Source organism: Scylla paramamosain, chromosome 15 (assembly GCF_035594125.1).
Source record: "Scylla paramamosain isolate STU-SP2022 chromosome 15, ASM3559412v1, whole genome shotgun sequence".
Classification (NCBI taxonomy): Eukaryota; Metazoa; Arthropoda; class Malacostraca; order Decapoda; family Portunidae; genus Scylla; species Scylla paramamosain.
The window spans coordinates 20,671,671-20,693,898 of record NC_087165.1 but is presented as its reverse complement, the minus strand read 5'-3'; the positions used below and the strand labels follow the sequence as shown (position 1 = coordinate 20,693,898).

Below are 22,228 nucleotides of genomic sequence, written 5' to 3'. Positions count from 1 at the left end.
TGTGCCAAGGGACGAGGAGAGGTGATAGCAACAACACTGAAGGCGAGGCGGGCCCTAACGGACGCTTTTGTTCCGCGCAGGGCAATGGCAGGGCCCTCGCTGCTTCGCCTTCCTCTCTGCCAGCCTTACCGGAGTGATGACGCAGGCACGGGAGAAAAACTATCGAATGAAATATATACAGCTTCATTCACCAGTTTCCCGTTCATCTCTCCCTACAAGTCTCGTGAAATGGTGAATACAAACTACTTGTAATTCGTGACCGTATCTAACGTGATCGAGAGGCAGGTGAAATGTGGTTGTTCTAAAGGGTGACTGAAGATTGTTGAAATATTGCGAGGGATGAGGTTAAGAATAGCTTTCTCGGAACTAAAACTTGTTAAAAATGCTGGAAGATGATGGTGTGTGTGTGTGTGTGTGTGTGTGTGTGTGTGTGTGTGTGTGTGTGTGTGTGTGTGTGTGTGTGTGTGTGTTGCTACTGGAGATACTAAGGAATGGCCGGATGAGGGAGTGAGAGAGGAAGAAAGGAGGAGACGTTTGGAATGTGTAAGCGTGTATATGTACAGTCCTGGTCACGATAGGGCGGCATGCTTGGAATTCGAGGAATGTACGCACAGGCAATCAGGAAGGAGGTGATAGCGAAGACTTCCAGGAATAAGCATAACAGTGAACTTACAACAACGGGAGGTAATGGACGCCTACCAGCTAAGTACTGTGCATTATTCACCGCGTGTAAAGTGACCGCCTTCAGGATGCCGCGGTTCTCTTTTTATCGACTTATTATTTATTCATGTGTTGTTAGTAGAAGTTCAGTTTATTTATTTATCTAGCTAATGTTTTTTTTTTCTTTCAATATACATAGATAACATTTAATTTTACTTTTCTTGCAACATATTTAACGTTTTCCTTCTTTTTTCCTTTGTTTTTCCTTTTTGTCACACGTACATTTCCTCCTGACCTTACAACACCTTCCGTTTTGTTCTTGGAAAGATTCCTAATCGAACCTTTACTTCATATAACACGACACACAACACTCAGTCCCTCTCACCACACGCCGCGAGGACTTACTTGCGGGAATTGGTGCAGATGGAGCGCCACTTGTCCTTGTAGTAGATCTGTAGGCGGCCCTGCATGGGAGTGGGGCCGTCCACTATGCGCAGAGAAGGCGCGGGCGTGGGGGCGGCGGGCGGCTGGCTGCTCGTCAGTGTAATCCGCTGCAACTCCGTGCCCTGTGATAAGCAAATAGAGTTACTATAAGGGACACACACACACACACACACACACACACACACTTCTTTTCATGAGTCCTAAGTTTGGTCCACATCTTAATCCTGTCCGTTTATTTAATCATAGTTATTCCTAATGCTGCATCACTCCCTGCCGTAGTAACAGTATACAAACACCTGGAAGACAGTTATGGTGTTGAGCCTCCACCTACAATACAAATTAATGTTACTAAGTCACGCATGCTGTTTTCACGTGACTATAAGGTAAGAAATCAACGTACATACATTCCTCTCAGTGTTTCCTTCCTCTAAATGTAGTTGAGAATGAAGAAATGACAGTTAAGTCTCACTACCTACAATACAAATTAATATTACTAAGTCACATGTGCTGGTCTCACGTGACTAACGAGGTAAAATTATCGTACATTCGGCTCGCTGTTTCCTTCCTTTAAATACACATAAGAGTGAAGAAAAGACAGTTAAGTCTCACCATCTGCTATTCAAAGTTATATCACTAAGTCATATGTGCTTTCACGTGACTAACAAGTACAAGAAAGAAAGAAAGAAAGAAAGAAAGAAAGAAAGAAAAAAAAAAAACCGTACACACAGCTCAAAATTTTCTTCCTCCAAACATAACATATGAGAGCGAAGGAAAGACAGTTAAGTTTCAACACCTACGATACAGAATAGCATAAGAGTCACATGTGCTGTTCCCACGTGACTAAAAAGTACAAAAAAAAAAAAAAAAAAAAAAAATTATCGTATATTCACTTAGTCTCCTTAACATAACTACACCAATATCAATCAAAACGCATCAATCAAGTGCTAACGAGGGATATTGACTGATAAAACTACAGAGGAAGAATTATTACTACTTTTCTCATTATTTTCCATCTGCGAATCTTCATTGTAATCACATTAATAACACACGGGGTTGGGGGGGTCTGGCATCACGTGACCGCCCCGCATGTAAAGCTTGTTTTCAGGAGAATTAACGTGTTGATACGCCTTTGTTTGGCTTCCTGGACGTGGTGGCGATGTGAATGTGGTGTGGTGGGGATATTGGGAGAGGGGGAGTAATGGTAGTGGTGGTGGTGGTGGTGGTGAAGGGACGTGCGTGGTCAGCAGGAAATTATTGGAAGTTTCAGTAACGTTACTGGAATGAATATGAGAGAGAGAGAGAGAGAGAGAGAGAGAGAGAGAGAGAGAGAGAGAGAGAGAGAGAGAGAGAGAGAGAGAGAGAGAGAGAGAGAGAGAGAGAGAGAGAATTGCTCTAAGAAAAAGAAAAGTATGAATCTACAAAGAACACTCACGTATATACTAACTGTTTTTCTTTCCACGTGACTTCATTTCATTTCTTATTAGGAGCAGAGACCACAAACGCAATGCCAGTTAAAAAGATAATTAAGCAAGGATTTTCCACCATCAAAGGGGCAAAAACACATCCATGAGAACTGTCTAATTGTTGGTGTCGCCTTTGAAAAATCTCCTTATAAGTTCAAAGCGCTTCATAATACGTGCCATGCATAAAAGCTGCGTGCACAATGTTCTCACGTCATGCACGACGCGACGCACTTCATGGAATCCTCGTTCTGCTTCATTTGACGAATAAAGTCCTCCCTTCGTCCCTTCTGATGCTTAGTTATTGGTTAATGAGTCAGTAAGCCCCGCCCCGTCCCTCTATTCTTCTCATGTGATTGGTGGTGGCCCCGGGGAATGCTACATTTGATTCGTAGGCGTTGTACTCGTATGCAAGAAGTCATGCGTTTAAGGGTTTTCTTTCTAAGTATATATGAATCAGACGAGAGAAAACAAAACTCAAAGACAGGTTTGTTTATAAGGCTTCTCTTTTCTTCGTATTGGTCTCCTTCCTTCTCTTTTCTTAGAAATGACATAACAAATACCTATACACAATGAAAATACACCTTTCTTTCTATGTGTATATGAAGAATGAAAGCAAAACTCAAAAGGTAAGTTTTTTTTTTCTTCATATTCTTTTTATTTCTCATCTTAGAAATAACAACACAAATATACAAGATAAAATTATACAAATCTCAAACATTCGTCACGCATCCGCCAACACGAATGGCCGTGGAGTGCACTGTAACAAAGACACGGAGGAAGGAAGGCATGCAGACAGGCCCAGTAATGACAGGTCCCTCCATGCAGCCTGGCCAGTACACCACCACCACCACCTCCACCACCACCACCACCAGCAGGACGCCAGGCAGCCAATCGTGACGTAATGCCGCATGTTACGGTTGTTGACGCTCAGACTAACCCCAACCCTCCACCACCACCAGCACTACCACCACCACCGTTACCGTCATCACCATCAACTTTGCAATCGGCACAACCTACTCATACAGCTTCCTCCCTCTCCCTCTCCCTGCACAACAACTGCTAATCATCAACGTTATTTTTACTGCTAACGTTACTACCGCTGCTGCTGCTGTTACTACTACTACTACTACTACTACTACTACTACTACTACTACTACTACTACTACTATTACTACCTTCAACGTTATATCCATTCCTAAAACTGAACACTGTCTGCAACAACAACAACAACAACAACGACAACAACAACAACAACAACAACAACAACAACTACTACTACTACTACTACTACTATCCCCACTGTCGTCATATCCATTCCTAGAACTTAAGACTGCTTTACAAATTTAAAAATCCAAGGCCGGACAAAATGCACTTTGATAATGATAATGATGATGATGATGACGATGTTGATGATGACGATGATGACGCCAAAAATAGCCAGCAGCATGCAGCCGTGTAATCATTTATTCATTCCACCATAATGACCAGAAGAGGGAGGGAGTGCGAGCGAGCCAGCCAGCCAGCCAGCGAGCCAGCCAGCCAGCCAGCCACACACTCACCACTTACCAACAAGCAAAACTTCCTCTTAAGCTACAGATTCCGAAAAAGAAGAAACAATACCTAAGACATGGTTTTCTTTATTACGGCTCTCTCTCTCTCTCTCTCTCTCTCTCTCTCTCTCTCTCTCTCTCTCTCTCTCTCTCTCTCTCTCTCTCTCTCTCTTTAATGCAACTACAAATCGTATTCTCCAAAATTTTCTGCGTCTTAATCTCGCTAATTTTTCAGTAGGCTCTAGTGGAAGTAACTAGGATTTTTTTTTGTGATGATTTCATTATTCTAGCGATACTTTGACTAGAATTTTGCATCCTCAGTGGGGAAAACGCTCATAAGGATCGACTAATGACCTATGTGACCTTTGAAAATAGTCCTTACGAGAGCCAAAGTGTTTAACAATACATACCTTGCAGCGCTGGCCAGTCATTATCGCGACATTGCCTTGGAGAAGAAGAAAAGAGAGAGAGAGAAAAAAAAAAAAAAAAGAACAGCGCAACAAAGCATGAGTCGAGAACGTAGTAAGCTTAGTATCCACGATGACTCAATAAACTTCACACGTAGTAAGCTGCAACCCACCGGAAGTGCTTGTACTATTGATTATTATGCTGAAATATAGATTGAGAGCGTGCTCGAGTCTCGGTGTCACATTATATGCTGAAAAGAATGAGACACCTCACACTACGTCGCACTTACTCTTACACACGTACAAATCGCATTAGTTTATGTCTGTCTGACTGCCTTCAAGCAGAACACACCTTTATGGGGATGAAGGCGAATAAAGGATTTCATGGACTGGAGAAGTGGATCAGGGAAAGTGAATGAATGAATGAAGGAATGAAAAAGTGGAAGAATGAATGAATTAATTAGTAAGTGAATGAATGAATGAATGAATGAATGAATGAATGAGTGAGTGAGGGAATTAATGAATGAAACAAAAGCATTTAGGATTGCAGTTTACAATTTCCATTTGAAAGTTGTGCGTCACGCAGCAGCCTACATGCTCCTGGCTGGCACCAGAAAGGAGCGACAGGGCTGCTCAAGGATGCTATGCCCGATGTCAGAAATTCTCCCTTGGAAAGAAGGCGAAATAAAACTGGAAGAGGAGACTTGAGAAACGTAATACAAACTAGACAATATTAAACACAATTCCCGTGAACGACAAACCAACTTAAGTTTTTAATGATGAAAATAAAACTGTATGATTAAGAGAAATACGAGTCAACGCTATCATCTTCCACTATTAAATGATGGATAAAACAACTTTCCCCTACAAACCCTAGATAAGTTACATTAGCTGCTCAGATCTAGGCCACACACAGCCATCCCGTGCGGTAAGCCAGGCATCCTTTATCCATCCACAGGTCTCGCCTAATGGACCAAAGACGTATCTGGTGTCAGCCGCACTCAACCATCGACACGCCGCCTTTTTCGAAATAATAGGACTTCTGTAGCCTTTCTCACGGTCTTATTTACTTTATATTAGTCTGCACTTTTCCCTACGTTACACTGAAAGCTGTCACGGAGCGGTTAATGTAGGTTAATTTACGGTGAGGCGTTATCTTATCACACCCGAGAAAGTAAGAGTAATCGTAAGGTCCAATCGGAAGCATACCATACAAGCCCACACTATGCTTTAGCACATACTCGTACACACGCCGTACGGTTACGCTACACAAGATTACTTTCGAGACCAAATGAGCAAGAAAATACCAAGTAATTATCGTAACTTATTATAGCTTATTACTCTATTACTACTACTACTACTACTACTACCGAAAAAGACTTCTGCACATAGATACAAAGCCAAATTAAGAGTTCCACAGGTTCATCTTCCCCGCCCTCTCTCTCACTGACGATTTAATTTGCGTGTGTCGGAAAATGCATCACGAGAACAGAATTTCCGACACGCCAGAGAGAGAGAGAGAGAGAGAGAGAGAGAGAGAGAGAGAGAGAGAGAGAGAGAGAGAGAGAGAGAGAGAGAGACGGACAAAGAGACACGACATGAACTTTAGACCAGGAAACATTTTTTTTTATTTTTTTGTATCTCCCAATCGAAATAAAAAAAAAGTAGGGAAAATCATATCTTAATCGGTTCCATATCACCATGACATCACTTCCTTTACCAAACACACGAGGCTATGGCGCGGCAAACAACCTCCTCACCAGTGCCTCGTTTACCGCACCAAACACCGCCAGCCTGCCGTGTCCGGGTACCAAGAGATAGCGCTCACGAGTGCCCCAGATCCCTAAGGTCTTTCTACCGCGTGTTGATAAAGGTGACGAGTGCGTGTTTGGAGGTGCAGATCCCGCCCTTGGCCTTACGGTGGTCCGGCACTGTGTTAGCGTTCCACACACGTGATGTCTGATTAGATAGGTGGTGATAGCCTTGCGGTGCCTGGCTGACTGGCTGGCTGACTGACTGACTGACTGGCTGACTGGCTGACTGATTGGTGTTGGAGTGAATTGTTTTGTGTGGGTGCGTGCGTGCGTAACTCTCTCTCTCTCTCTCTCTCTCTCTCTCTCTCTCTCTCTCTCTCTCTCTCTCTCTCTCTCAGCGAGACGTATGAACACAACAGACCATGAGGTATGCAAACAAAGCACACACACACACACACACACACACACACACACACACACACACACACACACACAGGAGACGACAAAGTAAAGGGTTGGCCAGTAGAACGTGTCACTGCTGGTAACTTTATTCTCTCTCTCTCTCTCTCTCTCTCTCTCTCTCTCTCTCTCTCTCTCTCTCTCTCTCTCTCTCTCTCTCTCTACTGTGGCGTTGTGCGTTTTCTTCCCACCTTAATTTCTTTGACATATTCCTTTATAATGTAAGAAGCAAGATCGATACAAACATATGAAAGTTGTACAATTCTAGATTCAATACAACTTTTGCCTTTTTTTTTCAATGTATATCAGTAGAATCTCTCTCCTGTACAGTGCTAATAATTTAAGTAACGCAGCAAATTCAGAGATACAAGAAAGGATGAAGAAGTTATGATGGGTGTCGGTGTGAGGGGGTAAAGGGATTAAGATAAGTGAGATAACAGATAACAAAGTGACTACCAACGACAAGAGTGTGTGTGTATACGTACGTACATATTTCAAGTCTGCCTTGTATTCTTTCACGCTTTCTTCTCTCATCACGACTCTTGGAAAGTCACGACAAAGACAACAAAGACAACAACAACAACAACAACAACAACAACGACAACAACAACAACAACAACAACTACTACTACTACTACTACTACTACTACTACTACTACCACCACCACCACCACAAACAACAACAACAACAACATAAATGCAACAACTTTTCCATATTATGTAACTGTAATTGTAATCCTTCCTACCCCTCCTCCTCTTCCTCCTCCTCCTCCTCCTCCTCCTCCTTTCTCCTCTTCCACCGCCATACGGGCCGCTCCGTTACGCTGAGCTGGAGATGATTCACGGTGGAGGAGGAGGAGGAGGAGGAGGAGGAGGAGGAAACCTGTTCTTTTTCTCTTCCATCCTCTCTCTCTCTCTCTCTCTCTCTCTCTCTCTCTCTCTCTCTCTCTCTCTCTCTCTCTCTCTCTCTCTCCATTGTTACTATAATTTCTTTTTCATTTCCTTTTTTTTTATTTTTGGCACATTTCTTTATTTCGTCTGTATGCACATTCTTCTTCGTTATTATTATTATTATTATTATTATTATTATTATTATTATTATTACCAGCATCATTGTTATTATTACTAAAATATTCAATACTCCCAGACATTTCTTTCCATCCCTTTTTTCATTTCCTTCCCTTCCATTCTGATAGTATACTTTATTCTCTCTCTCTCTCTCTCTCTCTCTCTCTCTCTCTCTCTCTCTCTCTCTCTCTCTCTCTCTCTCTACAATTCCTTCCCTTACCCAGCTTCACCTAGGAAAAAAAACTATTATTTCCTCTCTTAGAAAAAAAAATGGCTACCTAATAAAAGTACTTGGCAATTTCTTTCCTTACGCACCTTCGCTAAGAAAACAACAACAACAATGATCTCTCCCAGCAAACTAACACTACCTACGTATACCTAATAGTCCAACTCAAAGCAACACTGCCTCTCTTGGAAAAGCAGTCCTGCCTCCAGCACCATTACACAATACAATACTTCCTCCTCCACCTCCTCTTACGTATTTTTTTCCTAGTTTACCTATCTATATATTGTTACAACAAAATACCTTCTTTCCCGTCAGCTGTCTGATTACGTACTCGTCTCTCTCTCTCTCTCTCTCTCTCTCTCTCTCTCTCTCTCTCTCTCTCTCTCTCTCTCTCTCTCTAGACATAACTGTACACGCTGCGCCCTCACAACATAGATTCTCCCGACGCTAACTCTCTCTCTGTTCCTCCCACCGTCCCCCGCCTCTCCCTTGCGCTGCAGGTGAGCAGGAGCAGTGAGCAGTGAGGGATCCTGCTTGGTCAGTGGCCGGAAGGATGTTGGGGGGTGTACAGCAGTTGGTGGGTCTCTCTCTCTCTCTCTCTCTCTCTCTCTCTCTCTCTCTCTCTCTCTCTCTCTCTCTCTCTCTCTCTCTCTCTCTCTCTCTCTCTCTCTCTTTGCAAACCTTATGTACATTAAAAACATTCAGAGAGAGAGAGAGAGAGAGAGAGAGAGAGAGAGAGAGAGAGAGAGAGAGAGAGAGAGAGAGAGAGAGAGAGAGAGAGAGAGAGAGAGAGAGAGAGAGAGTCTATCTGTCATGCTCCCATAGATTACACACACACACACACACACACACACACACACACACACACACACACACACATACATACACACACATTCCACCATACTTGTTTATACGCAAAGGCAATAAGTTATAACAACGTACACACACACACACACACACACACACACACACACAGTTAGGCATCCACTCATATGAAAAAAATAAGGAAATGATCCTGCAATATAAATAAGAAATTGAAAACACTAGTTGGCAAGGGGAAGAATGAATGAATGAATGAATGAATGAATGAATATAAAAGAAAATGAAGAAAAAGGACCAATCTAACGAAACAAAAAAGTCTAAACAAAGGAAAAGAAATAAGATGAAGAATAGAAGGGAGGAAAAAAAAGAAGACTAACACAAATTAAATATGAAAGAAATAAAGAAAGAAAAGGGAAAGAAAGACAGAAAAAAGTGATAAAAATATAAGTTCTATAATGAGGGAAAACAAAGGAAGGAAAGAAGGAAGGAAGGAAGGAAAGAAGGCAAACTGTGGATCAATGATAAGTCGTTCACCCCTTGTGTGTGTGTGTGTGTGTGTGTGTGTGACTAAAGGCAGTCAGACGCACGTATACATACACATACGAACACACACGAGCATTGAGCACCTCTGCCGCCACCACCCTAACACCCACCCTCTCTCTCTCTCTCTCTCTCTCTCTCTCTCTCTCTCTCTCTCTCTGGTATTGTTCCTTCTCTTTTTCTCTTCCTTTATTTTGTATTTCATTTCATTCATTATAAAACTCTTCCTCTCTTCAACAACAATAACAGCAACAAGATATCAACAAACGAACAAACAAGCAAGCATTAACAACTACGTTTAATAATAACAATTGGAGTTCATTAAACAGTAACTATGCAACAATGGCATTCAATCATACTTGTCTCCATGCAAAAAAAAAACATATACACATTAACAATAATAAGATTAATAATACAAATATAATTGGTGCGTTTGTTATCGAGAGAGAGAGAGAGAGAGAGAGAGAGAGAGAGAGAGAGAGAGAGAGAGAGAGAGAGAGAGAGAGAGAGAGAGAGAGAGAGAGAGAGTTAATTTATGCTCTGATTCCTTCTATACCACCACTCCCTCCTGACGGCGAGAGATTGACTTACTGATGGACGGACAGACAGACAGACAGACAGACAGGCAAAGATTTTTTTTCACATGTCAAGACAATTTCTCCCCCCCAAAAAAAAAAAAAATAAAAAAGGCAAAGAAGTTTAAGAAGTTCACCTGTCTATTTCAAGAGGTGTTTTGATAGTTCTCTTTTGGAACAGACATAGATAGATAGATAGAGATAGATAGATAGATAGACAAACAGACAGACAGACAGACAGATAGATAAGTAGATAAGACAGATTTGTTGTTTGAATAAGTAAAGAAAGTATATTATCACTTAATTAATGAGAGAGAGAGAGAGAGAGAGAGAGAGAGAGAGAGAGAGAGAGAGAGAGAGAGAGAGAGAGAGAGAGAGAGAGAGAGAGCGACCCAGTGACCTTCCCTCACCCCAAGGGAACGGAGCCCTCACACCCTTGGTCCTCTTCCTTCCTGGCATCTCATTGGCGCATTTCTTCCCTCTCGCGGACCAATGAAGGGACAAAGCTCAAAATTCGGGTCCCCACTCCCCAAACGGCTTGTAGAAGGATTAAACAACAAAAAAAACAACAGCAACAACAACACATAATAAGGTTGTAGTAGTAATAGTGGTGGTAGTAATAGTAGTAGTAGTAGTGACCTGTACCGCGTCTAACAGGTATTTACATTTAAGTTTGAGACAAATGAGCCAGGGGGTAGGAGGGAAGAAGCAGGGAGGGAGAAAGGCAAAGAAAGCTCACCACCACCAGCCTAAGAGAAGGCGCAGGAAAGGCGGGATTCGGGGAGGCGCAAGCTGGGTGGAATGCGGAAGAAGTGAAGGAAAGAAAGAGCACAGGTAGAGAGGAGTGAGTGAGGGAGAGATGGAGATTAACTCGTTTCCCGGTTCAACTTTCCCGGCTCACCTCTTCCTCCTTCCCTCCCGACCACGAACTCCTCCTTTCTCCTCTCCCAGCACACGCCAACGCCCTTCCCACACCAGTGCTCATCCTCTCCCACTGCTCGTCCTCCTCCCACACTCATCTCCTCCCAGTCTTTCCACGTACTCTCGTTCTCTTCGTCTCACCTTGATTTGAAAGCTCTAGTGGAAATTGCCCAAGTTTCCAAGGTGGTTTGCATGATTACTGTACTGATAGTTTAACAAGAATTCTGCATCAACAACAGAAGACACCATCATGAGAACCTTACTAATAATCTCTGCAGCTTTTGAAAATAGTCCCTATGAGATTCCAAAGTGTTTAAGGATACGATAAACTCCCACGCCTGCTTCTACTCCCACTCGCATCCCAGTCACTCAGCTCACCCAGGCACCTCACACTCACACCCACAGCAAGCCCATCATCTGCCCGCGTTCAGTCTCCTAGCGTGAAAGTCCAATTGCTGGTTGATTTCTCAAGCTGATGAGAGAGGAGGGAAAGTGTATCATTTAGGTAGTTAACAGAGAGAGAGAGAGAGAGAGAGAGAGAGAGAGAGAGAGAGAGAGAGAGAGAGAGAGAGAGAGAGAGAGAGAGAGAGAGAGAGAGAGAGAGTCGTTTTCATATCCATACGTCCATATTAATATAGAAGTAAAAGAAAAATAAAGAAAAAAAAAGACAAGACTTAACACACACACACACACACACACACACACACACACACACACACGGACCCTCCCTGCCACACCCTTTTAGCTCTTCGTACTCTTTCGCTATAGACGCCCACGGGACCTGATTAGGGGCGCCGACCCTTCCCCTGGCGCCGTGAGTTCTCCGGTTGATGGGAGGGAAAGGGTGAGGGGGTGTGGTGATGCTGGCTGGCTTGGAGTAGGAGGAGGAGGAGGAGGAGACGAGGGGGAGGGTGGGGTAATGCTGGTGATGATAATGGCGGTGGTTCCTGGTGATTTAAATGCCGCCCGTTCTTGTTTCTTCTACTTCACGTCTTGTTTCTTCCTCTTCCTGCCTGTTGCTGTTCTCCCAGGCCCGTCCAAATATTAGGCTGTTCATGCTTACTTGCTTTTTTTCAGTGCGATGTATGTCTTCCTTCCTCTGCGCCCGTCTTGCGATTGAATTTGCTTTCTGCCTCGTTTCGCTTCGGTTAATGTTTCTGCTCTCTCTCTCTCTCTCTCTCTCTCTCTCTCTCTCTCTCTCTCTCTCTCTCTCTCTCTCTCTCTCTCTCTCTCTCTCTCTCTCTCTCTCTCTCTCTCTCTCTCCTGCTCTTTTAAATTCGGTTCAGTAACAATAAATACTCGTAGTCTGTCAAATTGTCTTTTATATAGATCAATATATCTCCACGTATCTGTTTTTCCCATGTATTCATCCTACTCCTCCTCGTCCACCCTCTACTACTATTACCACCACCACCACCACCATCACTTCCACTATCAATAACAAACAAACTATACCTCCAATCCCAGCAACTCACAAACACTTCGACCGGTGTTAATATTAATAGCCTGTAGTACCTTAGGAATCACACGTAGCATCCTGGGGTTCACGTGAAGCAGAAGAAAGGCTACGAACAAAGAGCTATACTTAAACGTCCGGTCAGCTGGCGGTACACAGACAGGAGGAAGAGGAGAAAGAAACCAGCAAGAGGCAACGGAAGCCAATTTTCTGAGAACCCTAAACAAGAGCCGAAGGTTTCTGCCTGAGTTGCTGTTGAGTTGCGTTGTTGTGTGTTACCGCTGACGACAGTAAATCTTGATGGGCGGTGAGTCACGGTCCCTGCTCGCAAGGTGAAAGCAAGCAAGGAAGGAAGGAGGGCGGGGAGTGAAGGACGAGAAGAAAAATGAGAGGATATGGAGGACAAAGAAACTGAGGATATGAATGCCAAAGAGAAGAAAGGATAGAAGGGGTATGATAAAGGGAAGAGAAGCGCAAGTGAAGGAGAAAATGTTTGAGAGAGAGAGAGAGAGAGAGAGAGAGAGAGAGAGAGAGAGAGAGAGAGAGAGAGAGAGAGAGAGAGAGAGAGAGAGAGAGTATGAGGAGGGACGGAAGAGCATGGCAGGAAGGGGATGAGGAATGACATCTTGGCCACGTGGGTGTACGAACAGAGATTATTGATGCTAACGAGGCTTGAGTGGGTCCATATTATGCAATGAAACTGAAGGGAATGGGTTCACCGCCAACTTCCATTACTGCTACCATTACCATTGATATCAACCCGCCAATACAGATGAAAACAGAAGCAACTACCAAGAACTGAAGTGATGATAATGATGACCATGGAAGAATGACTCAACTCAACTGGACATACGCATCTTAAAAGCATTTCCTTCACTTCCTAAAAGGACTCCTAGCGGCCCCGGTGGACATCAAGGTGTGTGTGTGTGTGTGTGTGTGCGCACCTGCTGCGGGGAACAAAGCCGCCAGGGGAACAGGATCACCGGAGGCATAACCAGCCAGGCATCATCACACGGTTGCCACATCCCTTATTCTTGCCTCCCTTGCCCACCCAAAGCCTCGCAAGGCTGGCAACATTGACTCCTGGCTTGCTGACGGAACCCAAACCAGATGATGAGTTCCGAGTCCACGTCCCTTTCTCTCCCGATCTCTCCTTTCCTTACCATCTTTCCCTATTTGCTGTGATGCGCAGGTGAGTGGGATGGTAGGTAACATTGTGTATACAGTGGCGGTGTGTAGCTGTGGCCGCACCCGGGAGTTGTGGTCAGAAGGGCGGGGCTAGTTGCGCGCGCAGCCTCCAGTGACCACCCCACTCACCTGTCTCTCTTTCTTGCGTGTTTTGTTTTTGCCTCTGCTTTCAGTACATACGCTCGTCTGGTGGATGCAGCGGGTGGCCTAGCTTTGTTGTTGTTGTTGCGTTAGGTGATGTCTGTCTGGGATAATCGTCGTGTTTTCGCGGAGATAAATTATGGTGATTAATGTGTTTCGCTATCGACAGCTTTTTAGATGATGAGGGAACATTAACTAGAGAGAAAACTTGTTATTGTCGTAAATACAATTTTTCTTATACCTCAAACAACACCACTATTGACACCTTAAAAATCCCTCCACCTTCTCCTTCATGACCTCCTCCACCACCACCACAATGAAAACAACACGTGAACCTGAGCCTCCCTCCCCCACCAAACGTCCCTACCTGTGTAACCGCCACCACCACCACCACCACTCCTGCTACCAACACGTTTCCTATCATCACCTCGACAACCAAGCATCACCACCGCCATCGCGAGGCTTTCAATGCAATCTGTCCATCGCAGCGTGGTAAATTCGTGTTTATTTTTTCCTATAATGGTAGATATGTTTGTTTCCTTACATATATTATGGACATATGATATTGTAAACATTTCTAGCTATTTTACAGTGTTGAAAATGCCGGCACAACACTCTCTCTCTCTCTCTCTCTCTCTCTCTCTCTCTCTCTCTCTCTCTCTAACACACACACACACACACATAAAGTACACATTCCGATCGATGACTAAGGAATGACAAAGCCGACTATAGAAGGAAACCGCTCAAAAATGGTTATATATTGACGGCTCCTCTGTAAACTGCAATGCAATCTAGTCAATAAATAAATGGAGAATATAACTGGAATCTCAAAAAGTCTTCATTTGCATGGTGACAGTTTAAAAATGGTCGGACAAAGAAGGAATTTTATACTAACGGCCCAGAATCATTCCGCTATCCTAATTCCCTCTAAACCAATCATTCCGTCATCCTAATTCCCTCTATTTAGTATTGCTCTCACGTGCATCCTCCTCCCCCATACCCTGCGTGTCTGTCCCCGCATCAAGGCGTGGGGCGGCGGGCAGGCAGTGTGGCTGAACTTGAATGCCGCGTCATGCACCGCTCAGTTAAGACAACACTGCGCGCGCCGCCGACATGGCATGCTTAAGTGAGGAGTCAGGCGCTGAACAAACAACTGTGGGGGAAGATGACTAGCAACACGAAAAAAATAGTCGCCTAATATGAGATAATAAAAAGAGTAATAATGACAATAATCCACTTAGCCCAGCAGCATCAGCCTCCCTGTCTAGTCTTCCTCGTGACCCGTGCAGAGCCTTCGCCAGCACCGCCGCCGCCGCCACATCGATAGCTTCGCGTGACAATGTAATGACCACGTGCCGGCGGTCAATACCCCCGAGTGGCCGGCGGCGGGACACACGGCGGGTAAGCTTACTGAGAAGAATTCTTTATTAATGCATTACAAAGGGGAGGCAGGAAGGCATAGGACACGCACCGGACCGTGGGACCATATTCTGAAACACTTCTGCGCCGCACCTCACTATATTCAAAGGACTCTAAATGAAGTTACACGAGTTTTTAAGGGTGTTAATGTAGTTCTAGTGCAAGATCAAAAAAGTTTCTACATTATTAACAGGAGAAACACTCTTGAGAACACGCCTAATAATTTCTGTGGCCATTAAAAATAGTCGTGGTGAGAACTGAGAGTTTCTGAACACAGGACCAAGTTCGCTGCATTTGACACCGCTCCGCAACCTTGGCATTGGGTTACGGTAAAGCGCAGCAGGTTATTCACACACCGCGCCGCCTGTGCAGGAAACCAGGCCACTGCAGGGGGAAATAAATGACGTCTGCCATCCGTCTCAGATGCCAACGCTGACTGACAGATGGGTTGGGGATCAGCAGGCAGCGTCATCATTTCTCCTACCACTCCTCCTCCTGCACCAGCATCGCCACTACTAAAGCATTACTATTTGTTGCATTTTTTTCGTTTTCTTAATTCCTTATTCCTTCTTAAGAGACAGCCATTGTGTGTGCTATTGTGCCGGTGTGTGTGAGTGTGTGTGTGTGTGTGTGTGTGTGTGTGTAAGGAAACTGGCTCACAGAAAGGATGTTTAAGAGGGAAAAACAAACTGAAAGCACAATACACTAAGAAAAGAACAACAACAATAATAGAGACGACAACAACAACAACAACAACAGAGCCAACAATCGAATAATAACAATTTCACGCGCCACAGGAAGCCTCGTTGTTAACATGAGAAAATTACAGAAAATTATCATCAAGTTCAGACAAAATACGGGACATTGTTTGCAGTTCTTGTGGTGTCTGTTGGTTACACACACACACACACAGACACACACACACACACACACACACACACACACACACACACACACAGTAGTAGTAGTAGTAGTAGTAGTAGTATCATCAGTAATAGTTAAGAGAGTGACAACTGACAGATTACTACTACAACTACTACTACTACTACTCCCACAACTACTACTCTTATCACATTCAAACCAAAAAGTCCACAAACTCTCTCTCTCTCTCTTTCTCTCTCTCTCTCTCTCTCTCTCTCTGGATGGCCTTCGAACAAAATCAGGATGGAAATCGATAACAAAACCTCCGTCATGCCTTCCTGCAGCGTCGGATCTCGGGAGAACAGAAGAATGGGGCGAGGAAGAATAAGCGGCGCCATCAGAGACAAGGCGGGCCAATCTCGCGGCGCCGGAATGTTGAGTTATGAAGAGACAATCGTGAGTCTTGCCTTAATGAGACGTGATTTTGTGGAATTAGCGAGATTAAAGGGTGACGGGGCGAAGCTGAAGGTGAGAGAGAGAGAGAGAGAGAGAGAGAGAGAGAGAGAGAGAGAGAGAGAGAGAGAGAGAGAGAGAGAGAGAGCTTTCTTTCAACATCAAGGAGTGGAGAGAGGAGCGAGCAGCAATTCCGTGACCCAAAGTAGAAGGGTCAAGGATTCTGTTTGGCCACTTCCGCTGGGCTCTCTCTCTCTCTCTCTCTCTCTCTCTCTCTCTCTCTCTCTCTCTCTCTCTCTCTCTCTCTCACACACACACACACACACACACACACACACACACAATGACTTTTTTTTATATATATTATCACTTTTAACGTGTGAATGAGGCTGGCAAGGGCAGAAAAATTAAAAATAAGACTTGTTTAAGAAAAATGTCCGTTTTAAATCCTGGAGAAACAAAACTGAAGAAAGATCCGAATAATTATCCCTCTCTCTCTCTCTCTCTCTCTCTCTCTCTCTCTCTCTCTCTCTCTCTCTCTCTCTCTCTCTCTCTCTCTCTCTGCACATTCACCAAAAGATACCTATTTTTCTTACACATACGTTCTAGGAAAGCACCTGCAAAGCCACTAACTAACATATTCCCAACATACAAGAGCAATACATGTGGGACGAAAGATTTAAAAGAAAACGTACATAGTGAGGGAGTACGGGAAGGAGAATGGGAAGGAGAGAGGAAGGAACGAGAAAGTAGGGGAGCAACAGGGCACTAGGAAAGCAGGAAAAGGGCCAGGAAAGGTGGGAAAGGTGAAGGGAGGCGTGAATCGTACCTGTGTGAAGAAAACGTGCATACAAAGAGGAAGAAAACGAGTGTAACTTTGGGGACGAGTCAACAGAATAAAGAAAACGAAAGGAAGAGAGAATGTAAGTGAAGAGGGAGGAGGAGAGGAGGAGGAGAAGGAAGAGAGCAATAACGTAATACACGGCAGGTTGGAAAATGGGGCATAGTGAAGGAGAAAACTACGAAAGAGGGACGAGAAGAAGGAAGCGAACAATGAAGTAATACAAAGCAAAATAGAAAAAAAAAGTGCATAGTGAAGGAGGAAACTAAGAACGAAAACGAGAAAGGGGAGAGGGAAGAAAAAGAGCAACGAAGTAAAACAAAGCGAGATGAAAAAGAAAGCATAGCGAAGGAGGAAAGTAAATGAAAACAAGACACAAGGTAAAAACAGGAGAAAGAAAGAGAACGAAGAGTAAAAAAAAAAGTACAAAGCAAGAAAGAAAAGACATAAAACGAAAGAGGAAACTTGAAACACGACTAGAAACAGTAAGAGCGAGGAGGGACAGAGAAAGAAAGCGAGAGAGAGAGAAGGAAGAGGCAAAAAACCTAAAGACTTGATGACGAGGGAAAGAAACAGAACAGTAAGGAAGGGTGAGGGAGGACAAAGAGGAGTAAAGAGAGAGGGAGAGGGTGAGTACTAGAGCGTGAAGGGTGGGAAGGAGTGGGAGTGGGAGAGACGTGAAAGCCTCAGGAGTGGACAAAGTGGAGACGTGACGAGGGAAGGGTAGAGGAGCAGGGGGTGCTGGGCTGGGTGTTGAAAAGGTTATATACAGGTTTTAAGAAGGTAGTTTTGGGTTCATAAAGGTATAGTTCCAACACTCTTGATACGTTTTTTGGGGGAGACTGAAAAGCTTAGATACGTATGAGAAAAGTAAATTTGAGGTTGAAAAAGATAAAAGCGATCGGCTTGTGGGTTGAAAAAGATACATTTTGGTATTGAAAAGCATGGATTCTTGGGTTGAATGGCACTGATATGACGTACGAAGTGGATCTGTGATAAAAAAAAAAGATTGGTTTGTGATTGGTGAGAGGAAATCGTTGCGAATTAAAAGGAAAGTTGATAAAAAATTAGAAAAAAAAACGACTTACTCATACATTTGAAACTGAATATCGGTTTTCACCAGTAAAAAATAAACAAATAAATAAACACAAATAAATAAACGAATAAATAAATAAATAAATAACGTGCATATACTACAGTTTAATATATTACTTATGCGAGATACGTAATACGAACATAACACTGACGGCGACGGGAGTGTTATCAAACCAGTCTTGGCGGGAAGAATAATGACACTGTAATGCAACTCTGCCACCACACCACCAAAACACTTCGGCGTCTTACTTCACCGCTTCCAACAGGTCTCAGCGGAAGTTATCAGAATTTTTCAAGAATGTATTTGTAATTCTAGCGATAGTGAAGCGGTGATTCTGCACCTTCACTAGGACAACTATCCATGCGAACCTGATAAAAAAAAAAATAAATAAATAAATGTATATGATCTAAAGAAATAGTACTTGTGAGAGAGCTAAGCGTTTCAAATTAAGGACCCTGAACCTTGAGACAGGAAATGAAGAGTACTGCCCGTGTGTGTGTGTGTGTGTGTGTGTGTGTGTGTGTGTGTGTGTGTGTGTGTGTGTGTGTGTGTGTGTGTGTGTGTGTGTGTGTGTGTGTGTGTGTGTGTGTGTGTGTGTGTGCGTTATAAGGGAGACAGGATGTAGGGGAAAGCTAAGGAAGTGCGAGAAATGTACTAAATAACAAACAAAAACAGGATGGTGATGACAACGCATGATTGTAATGATGACTGATGTGTGTGTGTGTGTGTGTGTGTGTGTGTGTGTGTGTGTGTGTGTGTGTGTGTGTGTGTGTGTGTGTGTGTGTGTGTGACCTTTCCTTTTCTGCTTTCCATTTTCAGTAACTTGGAGAGAGAGAGAGAGAGAGAGAGAGAGAGAGAGAGAGAGAGAGAGAGAGAGAGAGAGAGAGAGAGAGAGAGAGAGAGAGAGAGAGAGAGAGAGCCTGTGTACCCTTCAGCAGCGTCCACTCAACCTTCAGATAATAATAACATTAATGTAAAAAACGAAATGTCAGCGCATCAAATTGAATATCTTTGCTTCCTTAAATAAGGTGACGGTTTGAAACATTAAACACACACACACACACACACACACACACACACACACACACACACACACACACACACACACACACACACACACACACACACACACACACTAAAAATATCCTTTCCCAATACCGTGGGAGCGGCCACGCAAACCTGTTATGAAGAAGTTCTGTTTAGACTTAATACAAATGCTACCTTTTGAAGAATCCATCCTGATTACCTGATCTCTCTCTCTCTCTCTCTCTCTCTCTCTCTCTCTCTCTCTCTCTCTCTCTCCTCTCTCTCTCTCTCTCTCTCTCTCTTAAATTTGTGAGGCGTAATTAACTAATATAATACAAATATGTTTTACTTTAATCTCATTTTAAATTAATTTCTTACATGGCACACAATTTCCTTCACAAAACAATTTTCCTACTGTGCACTCTCATACACTTCCATACACCTCATCATTTGCAAGCACTCTATGAAAAACAATCTTGCACCCCAGGTTGACTATCACTGTTTTAGAGTACAATGTGTTTAGGGATGCGAGGCCAGGAGCACACCACAGGCAGCACAGCAGGTGTATCGTAGCAAGACGGTCATTATCGATCCCACCGCGCCGAGAAAACAAGAGCGAGCGACCGGCGAAGAGGATTCGATTCCCCTCGCGTGACCTTTCCTGATCATAAATTATAGGAAATACCTCTCTCTCTCTCTCTCTCTCTCTCTCTCTCTCCCTCGTATCATTATATTTCTTTACTAACTGCCAAATGACGATATAAAAACACAATTTGACGAGATGACACTGAATTTTCCGCATTCAATTGTCTTCGTCGTGAAATATTACGTTTACTTTATAACAATGCGTGTAAATTAACAAGACACAAAAACACTTAAAGATGATAATTATTTCCGCCTTCCTTATCATCATCTACAGAGTATTCACTATACATACATTAGGAATACCATTTCGATTTCATAGTTTCATAAGAACATAAGAACATAAGAAATAAGGGAAGTTTCGTTTATAATTATCACAATCTATCGGTCAAATAAGGATGAAAAATTCAGGAAATTACTTCAGATGCTCTCTCTCTCTCTCTCTCTCTCTCTCTCTCTCTCTCTCTCTCTCTCTCTCTCTCTCTCTCTCTCTGTGTCAATGAGAGTAACGAACCACGAATTTTATTATAACAAGATGGCGAGGGCGTGACAATACATAAGCTGAGAATGATTAAGTTTTTCCCCACTAAGGTTCCTACACTTGGGCAGCTTCCCTTTCCCCTCCTCGCCATAATCCCCCAGTGGTATAATTGATGTCACCTTTTTTCCTTCCTTCCCCTCCGTCTGTTTGGCCTTGCATGCGTGACTCACCCATATAATCAAGCCCCCTTCTTTGCCCTCCTTAGCCAGCCCTCAGTGACCACTCCCCAGTACAAGATCATCGTTATCTCTCCTCTTTCTCCCAATCTTCTAACTGGACTCTGTTGTTTTATGACTTCTCTGGTAATGCACTGTACTAATACCTGAAGAAAACGGGACGGAGGTTTTTGGTTCCGTTCTCTGTTTTCTCAGCTGTTTCTGGACATTATTACGTGTTTCCGCAGGAGTATCAATGGTAACTGTAATTTTTTTTTTCCTTTTATAGATTAAGAATATTGTGGTTAGGAATTTACCTAAGTTAGACCCGAAAATCAATGCAATTTAATATATCCATGTGTATGTTGTGGTTAAAAGAATAATCAATCTATCAATCTTTCCATCAATCAATCCATCCATTCTTATATATCTTACCTTGCGGGATATAGTCTTTCTACTTTGACTACTGTGTACTTACGGCACCTGTTTCTTCATTACAGTGATCCTATAGAATAAACAAAAATAAAAAACGGGCATTAAAAGTTTCATCACTCCCACTGCTATCGGTGGTGTCTCTCGAACTTGCACTACACCACTTTACAAAGCTTGAAGAGACACCATAACTGTCAAAGTGTGAATAGATATACTCCGCAAACCAACTTGTGATGCAGCAAGACGAGACAGGAACGAAACACAAGATGCGGAGACACAAGACTGCGCCGAGAGGTCAGTGGAATCTGTGTCCCGGCGTGCGATCAATAGACATCGAAAGTTAATCATCAGTTTCCGTTATAAGAGGCTGGAAGGGAGGATGACTGGATGGAAGACTGACTGACTGTACGGATCACTGCTCTGCTCTTATGTCTGGCAGGGAGAGACTGTTCGGGAGCTTCTTCAAACACACGAGCACACATACACAAACACACACACCTCAGATGCCTCAACAACAGCACGTTAACCGATCTTCGCTCAGACATGAATATTCTATCGACGGGAGATTGGCGCAACTCGGAATGCTAAGTACCTGTACCATCCAAGACACGGACAACGGCCAGAATGTGTGTGTGTGTGTGTGTGTGTGTGTGTTTGCAGAATAAACGACACTTACTATAGCTTCTACTCTCTCTCTCTCTCTCTCTCTCTCTCTCTCTCTCTCTCTCTCTCTCTCTCTCTTAACAAGATGCTTTAACTTACTACATAATTTAGCAAATTATACGTATATACACCCTCTTTCTAATGACTGAGGCCAGGTGTTGTTTGTTCAGGGTTGTTTAATGAGGCGTACAGTAGTAGTAGTAGTAGTAGTAGTAGTAGTAGTAGTAGTAGTAGTAGTAGTAGTAGTAGTAGTAGTGGTAGTAGTAGTAAAAGAAGTTCTTATTCTAATTCATTACGTTCCTTCATCTTTTATTATTATACAATAACCGCGTTATTGCGGAAGAAAAATTTAATTATTTAATATTATGTGTAATTTTTATCTCTATTCTAATTCCTTAATGATGCTGAAAAAAAAAAGTGGAGCG

At 43.3% G+C, this 22,228-nt stretch overlaps 1 protein-coding gene across 1 annotated transcript in view; it reads right to left on the bottom strand.

Annotated features, from left to right (window-relative positions):
• The window catches only part of LOC135107627 (protein bark beetle-like), a 77,864-nt gene that overhangs the window by 49,814 nt on the left and 5,822 nt on the right, over positions 1-22,228 (bottom strand). The window contains 1 exon segment of the mRNA XM_064017686.1: positions 1,066-1,226. Coding sequence (XP_063873756.1) covers positions 1,066-1,226 — 161 coding nt within the window.